The sequence below is a fragment of the Marmota marmota genome, unplaced genomic scaffold (genome assembly GCF_001458135.2).
Source record: "Marmota marmota marmota unplaced genomic scaffold, marMar, whole genome shotgun sequence".
NCBI classification, from domain to species: domain Eukaryota; kingdom Metazoa; phylum Chordata; class Mammalia; order Rodentia; family Sciuridae; genus Marmota; species Marmota marmota.
In genome coordinates this window covers 2,159,081-2,182,011 of record NW_026000169.1, presented here as the reverse complement: position 1 = coordinate 2,182,011, position 22,931 = coordinate 2,159,081, and the positions used below count along the sequence as shown (strand labels likewise).

Below are 22,931 nucleotides of genomic sequence, written 5' to 3'. Positions count from 1 at the left end.
GTGACAATCAAATCAGGAGATTTAATGAAATCCAGGCAAGAAAGGCAAACACTGCATAAGCTCACCCATATCTGAAATCAGACTACTCTTCCTAAGATTATTCAAACAAATAAAATACTTTTGACTTGTTTATTTAGCAACAGAAGCTATGCTCTTCTTGTCGTAAAAAGTTGCTACTCTGTCTTTAATAATCTGACTGCTAATGAAAACGCATAAAAGGTCAAGTTGATGTGGGTTTCGGAGGGCCTGGGCCCCAGTGTCTCAGGCTGTAACACTTGTCTTCTCAGCCCAGAGAACACTTCTCCCATCCCATAAGCTTTTTCGGATCTCTACTGGCCAGTTCACACTTCCCATGTACTGAGTATTAATATGCCATATCCTGCATGTCTAAATGAGGTGATGATAATGTAATGATGGTCTCTAAATAAGAAATGAAAATTAGTTTTATTGCTTTTCATTCTCACCACTTCTTCATTTATTCATTTATCAGATAAATTATATCTACAATGCACCACTTACTGAAATAGGGTCTAGGAAAACCAGAACAGCTCTGCATAAACACATTATCTCTAATCTTTTTTGTCAGTATGGAGCTCAGTATCCATCCACAGTGTCTCAGAAGTCCTTAGCAGCTGCGACTCTGCCCATGGAGAAGGCCTAGAGGCCCTAGAATAAGACAGACCAACACATAGGCTTCCTCATTCAGAAGGCCCCTTTTCAACCTGGATTCTACCTCCTACCAAAATCCCATCCCTCTCATTTCTTTGGATTCACTAAGCCAGACATTGTACCATCTACCTGGTTTTAACCTGAGTCATTATAGTTTCTGCATGTAGTGTAACACCTAATATATCAATTTGGTCAACAAATATTGATTGAATGATTACTAGTTACTCTGTGCTGCAGGATTTGGCAAGTAAAAACAAAGGTCATCCAGATAGATTTGAACCTGAGATAAGCAGCAGAGATTTTAGTATAACTATGTCCCAAATTTTCAAAGGAAATTCTACCTGTGAGGTGTTGGAGACAGGTTAAAGCAGTTTTAATCTCACAGTCCAGAGCAGGAGGCACATTTAGTTCTTAAAACAGAACAACAAGTACAATAACAGAGGGATTTCCTTAGGTACTCCTTTTAAGGTCAAATAAACCAATCTTTTAACCTTTCACCATAAGACTTGCTCTCTTCACCTTTAATCTTTTCCCTTCTCAAATTTTAGTTGTGAGTTACAGAGGAAAGCAGCACACTATGGTCATACAGACCTCCCTCTGGTGTATAATGAAGCCTGACCACATTCTTCCCCCAAAGCCACCTTTCCAATATAGAGTTCTTGTTTAAAAAGCAGCACTGCATTGCCGATGCATGCACCTTGTGGTCTTCTAGGGCTCTATGATCTTTTCTTTTTTAAAATTTTTTTCAATATTTTATTTAGTTGTCAATAGACCTTTATTTTATTTATTTGTATGCAGTGCTGAGAATTGAACTCAGGGCCTCACTTTGCTAGGCAAGCACTCTACCACTGAGCACTCAACCCCAGCTCTCCATGATCTTTCTTGATCATGCTTTTCACAAAGCCAGTTCCTATCCCTTCCTATTCTAGAGCAGTATGGTTTTACATCCTGTGAAAGTTATTTTGCATTCTTCCTAACTGAACCTCATCCTTTTAATATCCTCTTTTATAACAACAGATTTACTATTTTAATGTTTAACTCCATTTTTCAAGTAACCAACCACCCAGTCCAATCTGATGTCATCCATAGACATAAAGAACAAGTTTCTCATCCCATCATCTAAGCTATGAAAGAAAACAAAATGCTTCCCTGTGGGTTTAGTAAGTTGCCCCACACACCCAACACAACTTGTCATTCACAGCCTTTCACAAACCATCCCACCGGACCAGTGACAGGGACCTCTTGCTTGATAAAGAGAAATATCTGTCTTTAGAGCTTACTTTGGCATGGAATAGACAATTTTTCCTTTTCCAATAATCAGCCTCTGATTTGGAGTTTCATTAATAATTTAGACTAGTTCCTCTTTAATTGACAAAGGGAACATGATACCCAATGCTTGGGACCATTGAAAGGACCCCGTGGCTAATCTTTTAAAGGGAAAAATTATCATGGTGTTCAATAAAGAAAGGTCTGAATACCTTCTTACTAAGTAGGCAATAAAATATTCCCATTAGAGAATGTATTTTCCTCAAAATAAGGTTTTAAGCTGGGTACAGTGGTGCACACCTGTAATCCCAGTGACTTGGGAAGTGAAAGCAGTAGGATGGCAAGTTTGAGGCCAGCCTCAGCAACTTATCAGGACCCTTCCTCAAAATAAAAACCTAATGTCACATTAGGATTGGAGATGTAGTCCAATGGTAAACATTTTAAAAATGTAAGTGTGCAGTCAACCCATCTGTTACCTAGATTCTTTACCCAAATGTGTATTACAATTCAAAGACAATCTATCCTACCAATAATCCTATCTCTTCAACTCATTTACTTACTCTAGAAAAAGTCTCTTCTTCAAACCTGGAATGAAACACAAGGGATCTTAAGTGGGAAAATAAGCATTAACATGTTTATTTGATGCAAACTTGTTGTTTGGAACAAGTTGTTTGGAAAACTCACATCAGACCAGACTAGGGGTTTAGATTCAAAGAGGAAGACACTTCCAGGTGATATATGTTAGCAGCAAGAGCCTCCAGTGAAGGAGTAGTAGAAGCTCAGGCCACCAGATGAGCATTTAATCTACACTCTAAAGAGGTTCTCACATAAGTTTATTGTTCCCTGTCCTTCTATCTTTTTTACGTTGATAAAAATTACATGTGAAAAAAGTGATATTTATAATGTTGGTCTCTCCATACTAGACTGTAACTTCAGTGAGGGCAAGAAATTTTGTGTTTTGTTCAACAATGTATTTGTAGTAACCATAATAGAGTCTGGCACATATCAGTGATCAAATATGAATGAATTAATGGTTTAGTCAAAGAATGAATGAATGAATAAGAAGACAGTAAATGATATTTTCATAACTAATGGTTGAGACAAAAGGAACAGAAGGTAACACGGATAAGAAATATTTGACATCTATAGTTCTGGATAGAATTTTCTTACCATACAGTTTATCTTCCTGTCAAACCACCTAAATTGGGCAGATATTTAAGAAGAAAGCTGAATAAATGGGGTTTCCAACTGTATTACTGTTGTGGCTTGTCAGATATTAAATCTTAAAATTTTTTCAAGACTTAATTGGGAAGATATTTACAAGCCTCTGACCACTGCTTATCTCATGTGAGAATAGTAAAACAGGCCCCTCTGTGTGTTCCTATATTAAGCCAGTGTTCTTCTCTGACTAGTGAGACCTAGCTTCTTAATCAGCTGTTTACTGAGCACTTTCTATTTTCCTATATAGCACTCAGTTAACCCAAGGTAGCCAACCCTATAATAAAACTATTTATACTTTCCATTTTTAGAGGGGACGAGAGATAAATGACAGCAAAACAAGTTTATATAAAAGAAATACTGAGAGGAACAATAGTTTCTCAAATTCTCCTGAAATAAGTACTATTACACATCGTCTCTTAAATCATCTATGGTCTTTTGAATCTAAATTCCAACATAGTTCCACATCCTTATATTGTGACACATAGCAGATGTTCAACAACTATATTAGAATGAATGATAATCCTAAAGTGAAGTGCAAATTATGCAGTTTAGAATGATTTTCAACAAGACAGTTAAAAGTAAAATAGTTTTTTGGCTTAACCCTAATCACTTTGAAAAATTAAATTCCATCCCCCATAAATGTTATTGATTTTGTAGCAGTCAGCTCTATACTGCATTATAATCAGAGGCCTGTTACAGACAGGTTAGGCACAATGGACTCCCCTTAGTCCTAAAGGACTGAAGCATGGAGCCATCTGCCTTACTTGCCATTGATTCTACTGCAGTTCCTATGCAAAGCAGGCACCTGAGGCATGTGAGGGGAGTGATGAAGAAAGGAGGGAGGGGATGATAACAGTGGAAGGCTGTTTGATTTTAGACCGGTAATGAACTACCTAGGTGTCTTCTTCCTCCTCTGTATAGTGCAAAAATGGTTCACCTTGGCATTTCTCAAACTCTGTCATACAGCCTACAAAGTGTAATAGGAAAAATAATGGATATTCTTTTTTTTTAAAGTGAAAAAATTATGGCAGAGTAAGTTTTGGGAAATAATATGTCAAGGTTAAATAAGTTTCTGTACCAAATGACTGTCAGAGCCCTCTCCTGTGATGGTCCACTGTGAACCCCAGAAGGGGATGCATATGCACAGTGGGGTCACACTGCTGCCTCCCAGAGTTGACATTCTATCAACTGAAGTGTCCCTCACGTAGGCTGACTTTATTGACCAAAACAAGAAGTTCTGCTGTGCTGTAAATGGGTCACAATGTGACAGTGTGTGCACATGCTGGCATTTCCATTTCTTGATTTGGAACTGACTGATCTGATCAATTGCCAGGATAGCAAAGGTGTGCCTGTCCCCCAACTTGCCTCTCCCTGGATTTCTACTTACCCTATCCTCTGACTGACACAGGCCTTTAGTAGCCCTAGCCCCAGCCCACTTTGTGACTCTGAAGACATTGGTGCTGTGTCACAAACCTCAGGTTATTGTGCTAATAACCTCTAAATTCATTGAAGCATTTTGCATATGAAAAGCCTGGTAGTATTCTTCAATATTCTCCCCCCAATTATGGGAACTGCCAGAGCTTCTGATGCAGCTTCAGAATCCCAGTTTCCAGGGTGAATCCATCTGCATCCTTTACTTGAAATCTTTAAAGGCTATTTCTCCTTGCTTGCACCCACACATAAAAAAAAAAAAAACAACAACAAAAAACCTGAAACAATACCCTGTACTCTCTCAGAGCAGTCTGGAAGGTGGAATGGAATGGAAGGCAATAGCACCTCCTTGTAACACTCTTGTCTAAAAGTAGGTTGAAGGAGCACAGCCAAGGCCACCTGTCACACATGGGATGCCTTGAGGATACAACTCAAATGCCTCTGTCCTCACACCTCTCTTTCATTTCTTCTTCATGTTATCCATAATCATCCCAACTCTGTCACATTTTTGGTGCCAAAGAAATGTTCATGTGCATTGTCAAGTCCTAAATCTGACACGCTCTTGTGGGATTTCAGATCTTATATATTTTTTGAAGGAAAAATGGAGAAGATGCCAGGAAAGATCTCCTCAACTGGGCATGAGGACAAATTAACTCCTCCTTCACTAGGGAAGACTGTGTGTTGCATGGCGATATATTAACCAGTCAGCAGTGCACTTTGAATGGGGTTTTTGGTATCTCGTGTTGGTGTTTGAGCTGTTCAGTTCATTCCTTCTTCAGGGCATTCATTTGTTCCTGTTGAGAGACTATTAAGAGTCTGGTACTGTTCTAAGCAGTGATCAAAACAGACAAAAATCTTGTCCATTCTATTACATTCTAAGGATAAGAAGGACAGAAAATTAAAAACGCAATTACACATAATGTTAGAAGGTGGGAACTGTTATGGAGAAAAAGCAGGGGAGTGGGAAGATGAGTACTGGCAAAGGAGCTGCCATTTTAAATTGGGCGGTCAGGGATGGCCTCAATGAGGTCATCAAGTCTGGTTTGAAGATAATGAGGGAGCGATTTCTGGGGCTCTCTGGGGCTCTCTGGGTGAAGAAGTGCTCAGGCCAGAGCTATTCTGGGGGTTGTATCCTCCGAGGCTGGCAGGGCTGCTGAGGGGGGCAGCCAGAGGTGGGGGAGAAGAGGCCCATATTTCACCTCCTCTCCTTCCTTCCTCTGATATAAAGCTTCTGTTCTGATCCCTTGTATTTAGTCCTCCAGCTATGTCCCCCCCCTGAAAATAGTCCCCGCTCCTAATAATTTTCTAGTAAATGTCCCTTCTCCACCCTCTTTGTTCCTCCAGCCACATGACTTTAGCTAATAATCACGCCTGTGCACAGCGGGCTTCACACGTGCCCTTTCTCAGCCTGACTGGTCAGTGTGCTCTGTGTGTGGCTTCTGTGTGGCTGCCAGCTTAGTGCTCCCCCTTCAGATGCACAAGCATTCCTTCCGAGTTCATTGCCCACACTGCGTCCATGTACTTCCGCGACTTGGCGCCAGCCTTTCCATTTGCTCTGATCACAACCCCCGGAACTCTTGGCTGGTATTGATCCTGGCCAGTAGCTAGGGGCCGCTCCATTTCTGCTTCCTCTTTGTAGCCTCTTGGATGTCATCCCATGGGTCGTGTTGCCTAGTCCTCCTAAGTGTCCAGAGTCCTCATCTTCCTTACTGCCCCCTGGAACTTGGTGTGTGCTTTAGATCTTTGGATTCTTCTGTTCTGTAGGTGAAGAACTCTTTGATGGGTTTGACCTTAATTGTGAGGACCCTGAGTTTGAATCCCTGCTCCGCTAGTTTCTAGCTGTATAGGCCCTATTTAAATTACCTATCGATTCATTAACGTCCTTGTCCATTAAATGGGGATAATACCTACCCATTGAAAAATTAATGAGTTACTATACATTGTATGGCACACACAATTACACTTCTGTGAGAACTCTTAGTGGCTGACATTATACTATTATTATTATAATTAGTTATTAGCATAGCTGTAATAAGTTATTAATTATTAGCAAAACTATAATGTATGGATTGTATCTGTTGCCTCCTTTCAGTTCAGAGCTCAGTGACACATCCATTGTTTGTGCCAATTAGATGTGTGTAAGTGATGACGTTTCGTGGCTAGACGCAAGATTTTGCCAAACCCCTAAAACTTCAGGGTACAGGTTTTGACATAGGTTAGAATAGGGACCCACTTGCCTAGGCCCTGTTAGCTCAGAGACCAGACCTCAGCTAGCTAACATACAATGTAGATGCCAGTACTGATTTTATGAAATATTTCAGGGAGTTTTTACTAAGTCTTATGCATTCGAATTTTATAAAATTAAAAAAAATGGCTGCTTTACTGTATTAAGGTCATCGTTGTGAGGGAAACTGATAACTAAATGTCAGGAAGCTAAAGAATTGTTGTTGTTTTTTTTTTTTTAAATTTTCTGCTAGCTCTTTTGCTGACACAGCAGGAGATTGGTGACAGAAGCAGAAAGAGTCCCAGTTCATTCTGGTTGGGCTCTAGGATGTTATTGTGGGGAGATTCCTTAGTAGGCAGCATGGTTTGATCTTTTCTGGAGCCTATTACAAAGCCCCAGTTCCACACTGAGCTCAGAGTGGCAGAAGGCTCCTTCTCCAGCAGCACAGCATCCAGAGCCACGAAGACATTCTAGAATGGTGGTGTGGAGAAGGGCAAGCTCTAGCCATCTCACATCCACATGCAGGTTTCTTCATATGCGAACTTTAAGTGTGTCTGCTTCTGTGGAGAGTTCTAACATTGATATTGAATAACAGGAACAGAAGTTATTAAGGTGTTGAGCACTTATCATATGCCAGCTCACTTTTTGGCAGTAGCAAAATGTCATTGGGTACATCAGGGACTTAAGAAGAGAACCAAGTGAATTTTGGCACTTTTATTTTATACCTCTATCTTCTATCTATATTCTATAATGTTATTGTTATTATAATTCAATCACCTCCTTTGAATTTGGACAAAATTCTCTTCAATGAATAACTTATAATGAAATGTAAAAATCATCATTTACTCCTTGAACCTCCATTCTGTCTTATAATTTTCATGAAGGTGAAGCATCTGGCTTATTAATCAATCACTGTATCCACAGCCAGGTTGATCAAAGGCTAAGGTCCTGGGTGGTATTCTAGGACCCATGTTTATAAAAGGAAGTTTTGTAATCTTCCCTTAAAGAAGATTGCAGCAGAAATGAGACTGTTATCCCTTATCTCTCCACTCGGAATATTGTTACAATTCAGTCTCAAAGCTAAGTGACCTATTCATTAAGTCACACAGTTAATAAATGGTTGAGTTCAGATCTGAACTTAGATCTTTGAGCCAATAACCCACATGTATGCTTTGTGTTCCAGCATTAAATTGTCCTTTCAACATAAACACAGATGACCTCCCTTTCACATCTGTCCCAGGCATTTATAGGCCAGAGGAGAGGGAAAGAGGGCATGCCTTGAGAAACTTACTCTTTGTTTTATGAGCTGACTCTCTTTGCTTTTCCTCTGGACCCAACAAGGAATCATAGTGGAGGAGAAGGGAGGCTTCTTCTTCCAGCCACTTGCTCCCTTTTCAGATGCTGCTCAGAGCCTGAAATTACACACAGACCCACTTTGTTCTGGTTGGGCTATAGGATGTTATTATGGGAGATTCCATAGTAGGCAGCATGGTTTGCTGCAATGTCCTGGGCTAATGAAAATAGTGATAGTTGCTATCCTTGCTTTATAGTTCTGGGAAAATTGTGAAGATCAAAAAAGAGAAGAGATGTGAAAAGACCTTGGGGATGGGTGACATATGATCCATCATTCCCACTTTGGGTGTTTATCTTAAAGCAAAGAAGCTTTATATTCACACAAAACCCTGTATGTGAATGTTTAAGGGTAATTTAGGCACAATTACCAAAAACTGGAAGTAAACCAACATAATACTCTATTACTCCACAATGAAAAGGAACAACCTATAGATACAGGTGATGGCGTGGATGAATCTCAAAGGCATTAGAATATTTTAAAAGCCAATCTCAAAAAGTGATTATACCATATGATTCAATTTATATGACCTAGAAGAGGAAGAACCATGGGAAGAGAGAACAGGTCAGTGGTGGGGTGAAGGGAGAGTGATTCTATAAGGAGCAGCACAGGGAATCCTTTGGGTGGTGGAATGGTTTTGTATCTCGACCGTGCTGGTGACTACAAGATTCGATACCAGGTTAAAATTCAGAGACTTATATGTCAGTAATAATGATGACGATGATGCTAAGTCAATAATTTGAAGATACTATTAAAAGACAAGGTAGTGACAAGAAGAATAGTGGTGACAGAAGGATTCTGTGGTGGTAAAAAGGTTATCTCTGCAGAATTCTGATATTCTACTGCCTCCTCCTCAGCAGTAGCACACTCTGAATGCCGCTGTTGGAACAGAACCCTCCCTACCTCTTCTCTGGGGTGGCTAAAAGGGCTGAGTGGCATTTGGGCATTGATTCTCTTTGTGATTCAAATGTAAAATCAAGAGCAATGGAATGAATATTTATGGGTAGGATTGTCAAACTTTGAAGACAAAAGCCCCCAGTTTCTGCGTCTCATGAGGGTGGATCCCTGCAAACAGGAAGTCCAATATCCTTTTGTGCAAGGTCATGGCACTGGTGACTCAGGCTGAATGAGAAAAGCCATCTTCCAGCTAGCCAGGGCCGGAGAAGGCACTTCCTTGCCACCTTTTTAGGAGAGCTGCTGTCTGTGGTGCTGTCATTCACCAGATCTGACTGTGGTTAACCTCCCCAGGAGCTGAGCAGGAGGTAGTACTTTTCTGGCTCTCAGAACAACATTCTGGACTCCAGAGGTCATCAACATTTAGGAGATGTTCAGTTTTGTTTTCAAAATCTGCCCTTTCTCTTGGCATTGTGGCCTCAAAGACTTCTTCACAAATATGTCTCTTCACTTCCACTTTGGAAACTAACTGGGTGAGAGGAAGGGTCTTAAAGCAGAGGGCTCTGCTGATGGGAACAGATGTGAAAAGATCCCATCACCACCCTTCTTTCCAGCCATCCTCCCTGAAACCTTCAATCTGGCCTCCTTCCTGAAGCCTTCCAGGAACTCTAGGCTGGTGGCAACCTTTCTTCTTTGGGATAGTACTAGGGATTGATCGGCCACTGAGCTGTATCCCCAACCTTTTTATTTTATTTTGAGACAGGGCCTCACTCAGTGGCTCAAACTGGCCCTGGAACCTGTGATTCTCCTGCCTCAGGCTCCAGAGTTGCTGGGATTACAGGTGTGTGCCACCACACCTGGGTCTCCTTGGGAATTTCCGTGGCAGTGGCCTATACTGCTATGGTCTTGTATGTTAGCTATTGAGTATGTGCCATATTTCATACTCTTGAAGATCAGGCCAGTGTCTGGTGATGCTTCTGTTCCTTCTTACTCCCACGATGGTGCCCAGACCCTCATTAGAGGCCAGGCCCTCCTCAGCTTCCATCCCTCCATCTTGTTCCTTCCAGGCTGTCCTGCAGGCTAACAACTGAGGACTCTTTAAACACAAAAACCCTGTCTTGTCATTCTGACAGAATTCTTGGTTGCTTCCAGTGACAATGACAGTGCTGATGAAAACAATAATTATGCTAACAATAATACCTAATGCAGTATGCTTATTGTTTGTTGGGCACTGTGCTACCACTCAGCCCAAATTAGCTGGTTAAATATCCAAACTTTAAGAGTAGATACTAATATCAGCCCAATACACGTGAGTGGAAATTGGGATACAGACAAATTAAGCAAGTTGCTTAAGGCCACACAGGTTTCAAGTGACAGAGCCAGGATTTGAACTCAGGCAGTTTGGCTTCAGAGGGTCTGTTGTGCCTCATATCTTAGTGTGTGAACTCTGAACTCCTTTGCACAGAATCCACCTCCCTTTGAGATCCAAGTCCTGCTTCCCTCTGCAGCTATGTCAGCCTTCAGTCACCATGGCTGTGTCTACTGGGCTTTGGTAACAATAGGTCCCTGGGGGTCTGTGATCATGCCAGGTTTTCTCAGTATCTTGTATCTTTGAACAGATGGCTGTCCCTATCTAGAAACCACTTTGCTTCTGTTGACCAAATGGAAAATCTTTCTCTCAAGTCTTAGCCTCAGTGCCACAGCTTCTCTGGTGTAATGTGAGATGGTCCTGGGCCCTGTGTTCCCAGTGTCACATGGGCCCTGCTACTCCATAGCACCCTAGTCACACCCAGCTTGTCCCCATGTCAGTGCCCTTGCAGTCACTGTTTCCTGGGCCAGATACACACTCCCTGTGATCTTTTTGTGTTCTTCTTATCATTCAGGCCTCAGCTCAGATGCCACCTTCTCAGAGAGGCCTTTTCAGATGGCCAGTTGGAACTTGCTCTACCGCCTTATCCCATCTCACTACTTTGGTTTCTTCTTAGCACTTCATTTTCACTCTTTGAAATCATTTGCGTTCCAGTTCCCTATTGCTGAACAGCAAACCACTCCCACATTTAGTGGTTTCAAGCAACAATCATTTCATTGTATTTCACTGTCTTGTGGACCAGTTGTTTGGGTACGGCTTGACTAAGTGACTCTTCAATTTCATGTGGCATGGAGTCACATCATGGGGGCTAGGCTGAGCTGCAGGGGCCAAACTGTCTTTACCCTAATGCCTGGTGTGCCTACTGGATTGGCCAGAGGCAGAGTCCTGATGGGACAGTGGGCAGGAGCACCTACAGGTGTGTCTCCAGCATGGTGGCCTCAGGATTCTTGATTGTATGAAACATGGTTGACCCATTCCCACAGAGTGAGGTTCCTTGAAGATGGGGAGAAGCTTCTTATGCCCTGCTCTCAGAGGTCCCAGAATAGTACTTCTGCCACTTTCTATTGGTCGGGCAAATTACCTAGGCTAGCTGAGAATCAAGAGGAAAGAATACAGACTTCACCTCTTGATGTAAGGAATGGCAAAGCTTTTGTGGCTGATTTTAGCCTACCACATATATTTTTTTTATTTTTAAATCAGGTTTTTTATCTGACACTCTTCTTTACTATGTGAATTCCTTACAAGGCCAGATCTTATTCTTCTGCAGTGCCACATTCCCAGCACCTAGAATTTTGTCTATGCACAATAGGTACCAAGAAATACTTGCTGAATATAGATGAAATAATATATGCCCGAACAAATGAATGAATGAAAATGTAAACAAACAGGAAACCGAATGAATGTTTACACTTCTCTCTGGAATGTCAACTTCTTGAAAACAGGGTCGGATTTTTTCTTCATCTTTGTATCCTCATTTCTTAATAAGGTCCTCTACACTAATCGATGCTTGGTAAATATTTGTGAAATGAATTGATGTATTCTAATTATTATAGTTAAAGGAGACAATGTTATTCCCAGCACACATATAGGTATTGAATAAGAGTGGCTTTATTAATGAATTAATAATTCCCTATACATAGGAAAATCAATTCATATATTTATTTAATAAAGATGAAATAAAATGGACAAGATCCCTACCTCCCTCTCCTTTGGCTTAACAGCAGGCTCTCTAGTGTTGAAGTGGCAGCCAAGAACAGCCCCAGGGACTATAGTCTGATCACCTCTGGGTCAGGCAGGGCCTTCCTCCTGGACTTCCAGCACCTTTCTTCTTGCATGACTGCCAAGGCCAGTTCTCTTTGAGGTCATTAAGATGGAGGCTGAGATGATGATCTGAGCAGCTCCGAGGGCTGAATTGTGATTCACTGCTGCTCTCCAGGAGGATCAAGTGAGATTGCAATTCTCTTAACATTCTAGTGTTGTTTTGCCCTTGTGCAAGTGTGTGCTTACAGTAATTGCTGAGAGCCATGTGTTGAATCCAGGGGAAAGGGAGGGAGCTAACATTCAATACACTAGAAAGGGAAGGAGACTCTCACCACATGACCCCTGTTACAGGCTTATCTCCCCAACAGGCAGTGGGGGGACTATTCTGACTGCATCTGAGCTGGCAACTGACTTAGCACCCAGGAGTCAAGTGTCAGCTTGTCCCACTGCACCATGTGTGGCCTTGGGCCATGTACTTAACCTCTCCAAGGCTTTGATTTCCTTATCTATGAAGTTGGACTAATTCTTAAGTTTCCTTCTCTTCTGTGTTTCTATTTCCCTATTCAAATCTATGTTTTAGTAATCCCAATCTGAGTGGATCCTAGAAAAGAACTCTAAAGTCAAGGAAGCCCTCTAATGAAGCAAAATGCGATTAATGAAGACTACAGTAAAAAAAAAAAAAAAAAAAAAAAAAATCCTACTTTAAAATCAGACTGAGATTTTTAATCTCGTTTTAGGTCCCACTGGTATATTGGACTTCTAATTTTTTGTTAAGTTTCTTTTTTTTTAAGATTCTTCCTGTTCTATTTTAAGACATTCTGGTTCTTGAATGTCTTATTCAAGACAATGTCTTATTCAGTTCTTTAATGTTCTTATTCCAAACCAAAGAGCACTGATTGCAACTCAAGTAAAACAATAATGCCTTACATCTTGGGGTAAGTTTTTAAAAAAATTTTTAGATATTTCTTTTAGTTGTAGATGGACACAATACCTTTATTTTGTTTATTTATTTTTATGTGGTGCTGAGATTGAACCCAGTGCCTCACATGTACAAGGCAAGTGTTCTACCAAGGAGCCACAGCCCCATGCCCCTGTGATAAGTTTTAATACAAGGGCATTTATTGAAAGCATCAAGATATTTGGAAGACTTTTTCCCCTTCTTTCCCATGGACCTCCTTGAACAGATACTTTCTCCCAGTTGGTGACTTATCTTTCCAGTTCTTCATGAATGTCAGTTTTCCTAAAGTTCAAGTTCCAATAACAGTTTTTTAAAAATCTCTGTTTTAGTTGAACCTCTCAGACCTTATCAAGGTAGTATAAGGCTTTTCAAAGGAAAAAGCCAGCTCACTTCTGCTTCTGCTTTGGCTAATTCTGGGGCAGTGTGTGCTCCCTGTTGGCCCCCAGACTGGCCTAGTTTAAGGAACAAATTAGAGAACAAGACTTTTCAATCTAAGAGAACATTGTCTTACATAGGACAATTTTAGATATCAGAACTTCATTGCCACAGAAGCAGCTAACAATTTTGAGAATCCACCATGTGCTAGATGTGGTGTTAAGTGCTTTCCTACATTTTATCTTATTCATTAAAGCAGTACTTCCAGACACAAGGGGCTCCACAAATTTAAATAAATTCCCCCATGTTCCAGCAACTGGCCTGAGACAGCCAAAATTCAAATCCAAATTATTTCCCTCCAAGACAGGTTCTTTCCATAGGTCTGTGTGAAGTTCATTCTTCCCATTACTGACTGGTTGGTTTCTCTGATTATTTTCTTATGAAAGATGCTTAAACTATATAAGTCTTGCTATGTCATTATCTAATTTGTTTTTTAATAGCTTTAATTTATTTTCAGATATTTTCTCCCAGTTGGTGGCTTATCTTTTCATGATCTTATCTGCATCTTTTAAGAAGTTCCTAATGTTAAAGTCTAATTTATCTTTGATCTTTTGGTCATTGTTGGGTTGTTTTCGTTCTCTTTTATAGATTGTGTTTGGTTTGGTGTTGTATATAAGAAATCTTTGTCTAAATCCAGATTACAAATATTTTCTCCTAGAAGTTTTATAATTTTAGGATTTTCACTTTAGGTATACCATTCACTTTTGAGTTAATTTCTATACATCTTCTGAGGTGTGGAATAAGGTCTTTTTTTGCATACAAATATCTAATTATTTCCACACCATTTGCTGAGAACTAGCATATCTGCACTAAATTGCCTTTGCACTATATATGTGTGGGCCCCATATTCTGACACAATGATTTCTATCGGGGACAATGCCAATATCATTCCTAGAGCTTTATAGCAAATTTTGAAGTCACATAATATAATTCCTTTGGTGTTGCTTCTTTTTCAAGTTGTGCTACTATATACTGTTTACCATTTATTTATTCAAGGAAAAAGACTGTTTTCTTCATTTATTTACTCAGGGAAAAAGTTATAAAACAACACCTAAAAATCTAAAGACAATTTAAAATTAAAAGTTATTGTAGAACAGTATGGACATTTTGTATCTGGAGCTTCAGCAGGAAGTAAGGCACTCTGAGTTTGGGATTCCATTTGTTTAATCAAAAATTATTTCATGTACCTTGCATAGATTGCCAAATCTCAAAAGAAAGCTAAAGCATAATAATTTATATTTGAACTGTGTAGGACAGGATTACAGCTTTCACTGATGTTTTAGAAAGTACTTTGGGCTCTAGGGTAGCTTAGTCATCATTGCACGCATCAGTTGTCATTGCCCTAACAAAGTGGTGACTTACTGACTAAAGGGAGTTTATCTGGTAACACTGCTGCCTACCATACTATGATACCTTTCTTCACACATCTGAAATGTTATATCCAGCAGTTATAGGCAAAGCATTCTAGTGTCTCTCTTCCAATAAAGCATATTGGAAGTTTTACATTAAAGCTGTTTACATTAAGCTTGCTACCTTCTGGGGACAATGAGAAGCAACTATTATCTGAGGGAGCTGAGCACTGATCACTGCCACTGTGTGATGTTGAGCAAATTACTTATCATCTTTGGGCCTCAGTTTCATCATTTGTCAAAATGAAAGTTTTAGATGAGTTGTCCTTGAGTCGCACATTCAACTCTGAAATTTTTTGACTCTTCTATAGTGTCTTTATTAACTTAAAAATTAGAAGCCTTGAAAAATATACAGAAACTCTCTGCTGGGGTTGTGGGGCAGTGGTAGAGTGCTTGTCTTGCATGTGTGAGGCACTGGGTTCAATCCTCTGCACCACATAAAAATAAATAAATAAAATAAAGGTATTTATGTCCATTTACAACTAAAAAAAGTATTTAAAAAAATATATATATTCAAAAACTCTAAATGACAAAAGCACTGTGATGAATCTGAGGGGGAGCTTTTGCAATCTGTGGTCTTTTGATGCACCCAGACTGCCTAACACCACTGTACCAGACTACTTTTAACTGTGGCCACACTGAGTGGTTAAGATGGCACTTATGGCTTCTGGTGCTGTGATGTTCTGTGACCCATGACACTCCCCTCCCCAATTTGGAGAAGGAAAAGAATAGCTTCTGAGCCCAGGTAATTCCAAAGCTTCAGAGTTCTCTTGAAATGGAAATTTGATTTCAAATATTTCTCCCAGGTAACTTGTACAGATTGAAACTAAGAGGATTTTAAACATCTTTTGTCTTTTTTATGCCAAGGCACAACAGAGCTACTCTGTTCATACTCTAAATGATCATTGTTCTATTTACAGAATAAGAATCACCAAGAGCCTGAAGTTTACTAGGAAATGCAGAACATAGATTTGAATTTGAAATAACGTGATAATAATTATTGATTGCTAACTGTGTGCCAGATGTTGTGTCAAGCCCTTCTTGTGCATTCTATAATTTCATTTTCATAACAATCTTGAACACTAGGCATGATAGAAAATGATGTCCAAGGTTACACAATATTAAGTGGCAGAGCTGATCTTCTATCCACATCTGTTGCAATCTACACCTTGAACTCTTAATGACTACATCAGAGACTAGCTCTCATTACTTAGCTAGAACTTTTAGAGAGTAATTAAATTTTTAGTATGAATTACAGTGATCTAAACCAGAATAACAAGTGCTAATGGATCACTTTGGGTAAACTTGATAGAAGAAAGAATCCACAGAAGATTTCCTGAAGAAATTGCTTTGAGTGATATTTTTAAATGAAGAACATGGATTGGCTAGAGACAAGGGTGAGTTTGTGCTGAAAAGATAGACAATATGAGACTCTGAAGATGCAAATGAACAAATTATGTGCTCAGAAAGCAACTTAAAGACTTACTCATTGCAGGGCAATAACCAAAAATAAACCCAATGTCATGGGGTGAAAAATCCAAGAGATTACAGTGTTTTATAGTAGACACTGGAGATCCACTCTCAGAGTTTAAGCAAAGGGAGAAACATAATTTAAATTATATTTGATTTTACAATTTATCCTATAATTCATATAGGAGAATTATGAGTTTTGAATGCTCTAAAAGTCAAGAGAAAAATTTTTAGCAAAATATATTTGATACTCAACACATTATCTTTAGGAATACAATATAACTCACCTCACAGAGGCCCTATAGCCTTAATAGTACAATGATGATGTATTTAGTTTCATAAATTAAGAGGACAGGATGCAGATTTTATCCAATTTTCAGAAAGAAGGGTGGCTATTCCACCACAATTATGCTAGCTGGCCCATCATCCCTGGTGTTGTGCAATGTGCATAAAACGAACACAAAAGGGTCATAGATTAAAGTCAGGTTTGGGCAAATAGAAATCTCCCAACAATATGTATTAAATTGAGTCGAATTGAAGTCCACTTCCAGATAGCAATTACTGTGGGCTCCTGCATGGGGGCTAATGTGTTGAGTGAATTATAGTTGGGTTCCTTCCATTACAAAACCACTAATGCTAACTTAATGTCTCTTCACATTTTCTAAAGCATTTTCTTTCCTTCTCTCTTTTTCTCTCCCTCCCTCTCTCTTTCTCTCTCCAGTTCCAGAGACCTAATGACTTCTCACCCCCTTTCCGCTTTGGGACTGTGCCCAATGGCAGCACAGAGAGGAATATTCGTAACAATTATGCAGAAATGCATGCCTACATGGGAAAGTTCAACCAGAGAGGTGTGGATGATGCTTTGCTCTCCCTGAAAACAGGGTAAGAACTTCTTCCCATCTGAGAGTGCTTGATATGTTTCTTGCATTTATTAAACATGTATTGAATCAGACATACTAGTATACCATGCATGGTGCCACATAACATAAGATCAAAGACTTTATTTACTGTTTATGGATTTCCAAGTTACACTTGACAATGTGATTCAAGCCTGTGTACAAAGATTCCTATGCTATTACTTCTGCATATTTTTTTTTAGAAATTACTTTCTACTTGCACAAATGTAACCATAAAATAAATGAAATAGATATTAAAATAGAAGGAAAGAGTCAAGGACAAGCCTCATTCGTTACTCATGAAATAAAACCTATACTCTAAGAGGTGAAAATGATGGTTCTGGTGTGTTATAGACAGAACAAAAAGTGTAAACGTTTTTAGATAACAAAAAGTAAGCAAGTATTGACTGATCTCCAATTCCAGTTTTTGTTGGAATCTTTTGTTGGATCTAAGAGTTTTGTTCATTAAAAGAAATTCGTGAATTACAAATGTATTGATTATCCTTTTGTTCTTTTGGTCTCCAGAAGCCAGACCTGTAGGAAGGGATAGGCATTATAGAATTTGGGATTTGGGGATCAAAGGGGCCTTACAGTGTCACACGATGACTAGCAGCAGGTAGACTTCCTCTCTGCCTACATGGGAAAGTTGTGACACACGGTTACTTATTATACCATCAATACATTTGCATGGGATTTCAGAAGATTTAATTTGGACTTGGGGTAGGACAGCTTTGGGTAGTCTGAACCCCCAATTCTCAATCATATCAGAGTTTTGTCTTTTTAGTATGCCACTTTCTCTGGGGCACCTTTTATAAAATGTCTCATGGTGTATCATGGAAGAAAGGACGATTTTTGTTTGTTTGTTTGTTTCTCAAGGAGGGACAAAACTACTTGCTTTGCAAAAGTACAGGGGATGATACAAGAGGGAGAAAGCAGAGAACACCAGGAGTAACAGCAGGGAACAAGGATATAGGTTCCAGAAGGGAAGACATTTAAACCATATTTCATTTCCACCTGCTTTTATTCAANTTTTTTTTTTTTTTTTTTTTTTTTTTTTTTCACATCTCTCTATTTACCTTTAGGGCTTTATGGGAGTTCCTTCCTCTATCTTTGCTACGTGTAAATGTTGGTTTTAAGCTTTGATTCATGCCTTCCTGCCCTTAGTCCAAGGCTTTTCTCTATGTGTTCCTACCTTATCAAAGAGAACCCACAGAATGAGGTCCTGATCATTTAGGAATTTGGGAGATCTGAGTTCTTCCTTATGTTACCTTCCCTTGTAGTCTCTCATTTGTTCTTGACAAGCCTGTGCTGCCACCACCCCAACCACTCACCTCTGACCTTGTGCCATACAACAGAATATTGGAACCTTCCTGACCACAAAAATAGCATTGCACATCTATTGGAACACATACACCTACACTTATCCCCACTCTGGATTGTAATGAACTGAGAAATGAAAAATGTTATATAAATCTTACCCATGCTATTTGTTATCATTGTGGAGCTTACTTCTCATTATTCTGTTATTATTTTTATTGATTCCTTCTTACTCCTTCTCCTTTTCAGATACAGCTTATGAGTTGGCTTCAGGCCCAACATACATTCTTGTCATTCCCAGTAGGAGGGAAAGATCACCTCCTTTTCAACCTGAAATCACATAAAGAACAGCCTGGGATTTGGGCTTTAGATTCTGGCAGTAGTCCAACTTGAGCCTTACTTTGAACCAGTTCTCTACATAGCTTTATGAAATCCTGCTGCTTCATATTAATGGCCCCTTGTGTAGTTTTGTTCTGAAATTCCTCCTTTGGATTTTGTTTACTTCTTTCCTGTGCAGGAAGCTGGATGCCTTCATCTATGATGCAGCAGTGTTGAACTACATGGCGGGCAGAGACGAAGGCTGCAAGCTGGTTACCATTGGCAGTGGCAAGGTCTTTGCCTCCACTGGTTATGGCATTGCCATCCAGAAAGACTCTGGGTGGAAGCGCCAGGTGGACCTTGCTATCCTGCAGCTGTTTGGAGATGGTGAGTTAAAGAAAGGGAAAGTGCCCATTTGTCTTCCTCCAATGGCCAGTCCAAAATATCAACCCTTCTTCCATCTCTATTCCTCTAACCTATACATTTGCACAAAAAAAGCATCTCACAGTATATAATGAAATTTGAGAATATGCTAGATTTCTAGGGTTGCCATAACAAAGTGCCATGAACATTGACTTAAACAGAAACTTATCCTCTCACAGTTCTGGAGGCTAGAGGTTGGAAATCAGGGTGTTGGTAGGGTTAATTCCTCCTGGGGATTGTGAGAGAGACTATTTGAGTCCTCTCCCCAAGCTTCTGATTGTTTGCTGGCAATATTTGGTCTTCCTTGGCTTGTAGAAGCTTCACCCTGATCCCTGCCTCCATGTTCACATGGCATCCTACATGTATGCACATTTTCCCTCTGAACATATCTCTGTCTGAATTTACCTTTTTCTTAAGATTATTCATATTGGACTGGGGGACCACTGTGCTCCAGTATGACATCATCTTAACAAATTACATCTACAATTACCCTATTTCCAAATAAAGACACATCCTAAGGTACTGGGGGTCAGGACTTCAACACATGAATTATGGTGGGGAGGTGGGGACACAGTTCAACCCATATTGGGTGAAGGATGAGGGAGAAGATTAAAATAGTTGGTCACAAGTTGTGTTTCAGTATTGCAGGGTGTAATCAGACCTTCCAGGAAAAAGTAGAAGAGACTGGTATTAGATGTTCCAACCAGTCATTTTACATGTGGCCCAAACAGTAGCTGGAACTGTGGAAGGACTCTTCTCTTTATGTGCCCAGAGAAAGGGCAGGGAAATGAAGGCATAGTTGTCTACTCTTCCTTCCCTTCCTCCTACCTTCCTCTTTCAGCTGGAAGAGGTAGGAGGCAGGCCAGGGGTTCACAGAGGCAGGCACCATAAGGCACTCGCCTGTGTCATTTCTGGCAGCAGATTGAGCAGCCAGCTTGCACTGAGAACAATCTCTTCTATTTCATTATACCCTTGTCTTCTGCATTTCTCTTCACTTTATTATCCAAAGCACCTACTCTTCCTGTCATCCTCACAGAATCTAATCCAGTTACAGATGAGCAGCCTTCCTCCACATGGCTCCACAGCCCATCAGCCAAGTGGTTCTCTCAATTATGTCTGCAGAATCTTTGCCGTTAGGGATGAGATCAGAAGCAGAAAACCAGAGGTAGATTCCCAGACTCCAGGTGAACTCAACTGTTCCCTTAGTTAGGAAAAGCATGGTTTGTGTAAAAAGTGATTGTATTAATATCAAAAGAGCAGGTGGGTATAGCTAGAGTGTTTCTAAGCCCTGGTATAAGAGCTTCTGTAACTCAGGGTTGTCACTTGTAGGCAAAAATGGAGCCTGTACCTATGAGGAAGAACAACACTAGAGATGATTTGCAGAAGTTGCCAAAGCATACTCAGATCATGCAAAGTCCACATTTTTAGTCAAATTGTAACCGTTAGCATGGACAACTTCTTCATGAGATTTTCTGAATTGTGCTTCTCTAGGATAAGAGACATTCCAGGGCACATGGTTTATTCCACTTCCCTTTAGTCTAGAATTTCTATCTTTCTAATTCCTAGTATCTGGTGAAGTAGATAAAGGCCATTGGAATCTGACAGAATTGAAGTAATGAAAGCATCCTTATGCGGTGTTAAGAGCCCTCAGATATGATTTGGGTGGTCTTCTTTTATTCAAGCTTACTCCTAGTTTGCTGTTATATATTTATTTGTATTTTCCTCTTCAACAAGAAATCTGTAAATCTAAGGGACCCCAGGGAACCAACCGATCTCTCTGCTGTTCTCTCTGTCTCTCCTTCCCGTGCCGAGTCTGCTTTGTGCAATTGTAAGAGCAAGTTTCTGAATCACTTGTTTGATTATGTTAATTCCCACTGTCTGTAAAATAAAGTGCAAAGTGCTTAGTCTGACACTGATGTCCTCAGAATTCTTGCATCAGTGTTTTTTACTTGGCTTCTTCTGCTGACTGGTATTCTGTTTAAACTGTTCTTCCTGCCTCTTCTTAAACAAGCTTGTATTTCCCCACCTCCCTCCCATTGATCATGGTATTTCTGCTGCCTGGAGTGCCTTTTTGTAAAAGATAAATTAAAATTCACTAATCCATCATGCCCAATCCCACGTCCTACCTCCCCCACGAAAACCCACTAGCTACCCTCCATCCACCAAATTACTCCCAGTAATTTAAACTCTCGCCTGCATAACAGATAGCTTGTCATATTGATCATTTATGTATATCAATTTACACTGGGCAGGTAAAGGGGAGCAGTGTCGATGTGTCATGTCTTTGTATTACCTGCAGTATCTTCATTGAGTTTTCACTAAATACCTATTGAATACATTGATGAGCTAATATATAATGGTATTAATAAAATTACTATTAACTCTCTCTATTCATTTTCTTTCTTTGTGTCTCCTTGTCTCTTTCTCTCTCTTGTTTTTTTCTCTCTTCCTTAATATTCCTCTTTCCCCATTTCTCTACTCTTCTCCTACTCTTTCCCCTTTATCTATTTTTCTTCTCTGCCCTGTCTCCAGGGGAGATGGAAGAACTGGAAGCTCTCTGGCTCACTGGCATTTGCCACAATGAGAAGAATGAGGTCATGAGCAGCCAGCTGGACATTGACAACATGGCGGGCGTCTTCTACATGTTGGGGGCAGCCATGGCACTCAGCCTTATCACCTTCATCTGTGAACACCTTTTCTATTGGCAGTTCCGGCATTGCTTTATGGGTGTCTGTTCTGGCAAGCCTGGCATGGTCTTCTCCATCAGCAGAGTAAGTGCTTTGATTTAGATGCCTAGAGCTTGTTAAGGATAGCTTAGCCTAGCACTGTGCAAAACAGAGAGACCCCAAGAGGGCACTAACTCCAGCCTTATGTTGCTAGAGCAAGAAATCACATCATGCATTTCACTAGAAGTTTTTGTGATATTTCAAGAGGAACAAAAAAAAAAGTGACACTATATTTCCTTTAAGAAACACCTTTCCATGTGGGATTTGGGCATTTGGTTTGCAATAAGAACTGGCAGATCCATCAAAATGGAAAGTTTGGCTTTTCCCCAAATGCTTTTCATCACCATTAGTCAGTTCTTTATAGGCTGTATTAATCATTTAATCCTTTAAAAGAGTCACATTTCTATTTAAACAATGGAATAAAACATCTCTCTCTAATTCTAACAAACAAAGGTATATTAATGGTGGTCTCACTATTCCTATGTTTTAATCATGAGTGGAGTATAAGGAGTTGAAGAGCTTAACAGGACCTTCAGAAATAAGTCCTGACTCACAAGAAACTTATATTCCAGTAACTTCCTTAATTGGAACAAGAGTATAACTCTTACGTCATTCTTTAGGTCCACTTCTTCAGTTATAATCTAAAGTGAGGCATCAGGAACAGTTTTGTACATCAACAAGATATCACAGACAGGAGTTTAAAAAACAAAGTTTTTTGATTTTTTTTAATAAGGTCATGGGGCCCACTCATGAGCAGTCAACTCAAATTACATTTTGGGATTGAGGTCCACTT

General features: G+C 39.9%; 1 protein-coding gene across 1 annotated transcript in view; it reads left to right on the top strand.

Moving 5' to 3' along the window:
* The window catches only part of Grin2b (glutamate ionotropic receptor NMDA type subunit 2B), a 413,750-nt gene that overhangs the window by 367,327 nt on the left and 23,492 nt on the right, over positions 1 to 22,931 (top strand). Inside the window, exons 12-14 of the mRNA XM_015498186.2 lie at positions 17,180 to 17,340; positions 19,189 to 19,376; positions 21,945 to 22,183. Of these exons, the coding sequence (XP_015353672.1) occupies positions 17,180 to 17,340; positions 19,189 to 19,376; positions 21,945 to 22,183 (588 nt within the window). The remainder of the gene's footprint in view (positions 1 to 17,179; positions 17,341 to 19,188; positions 19,377 to 21,944; positions 22,184 to 22,931) is intronic.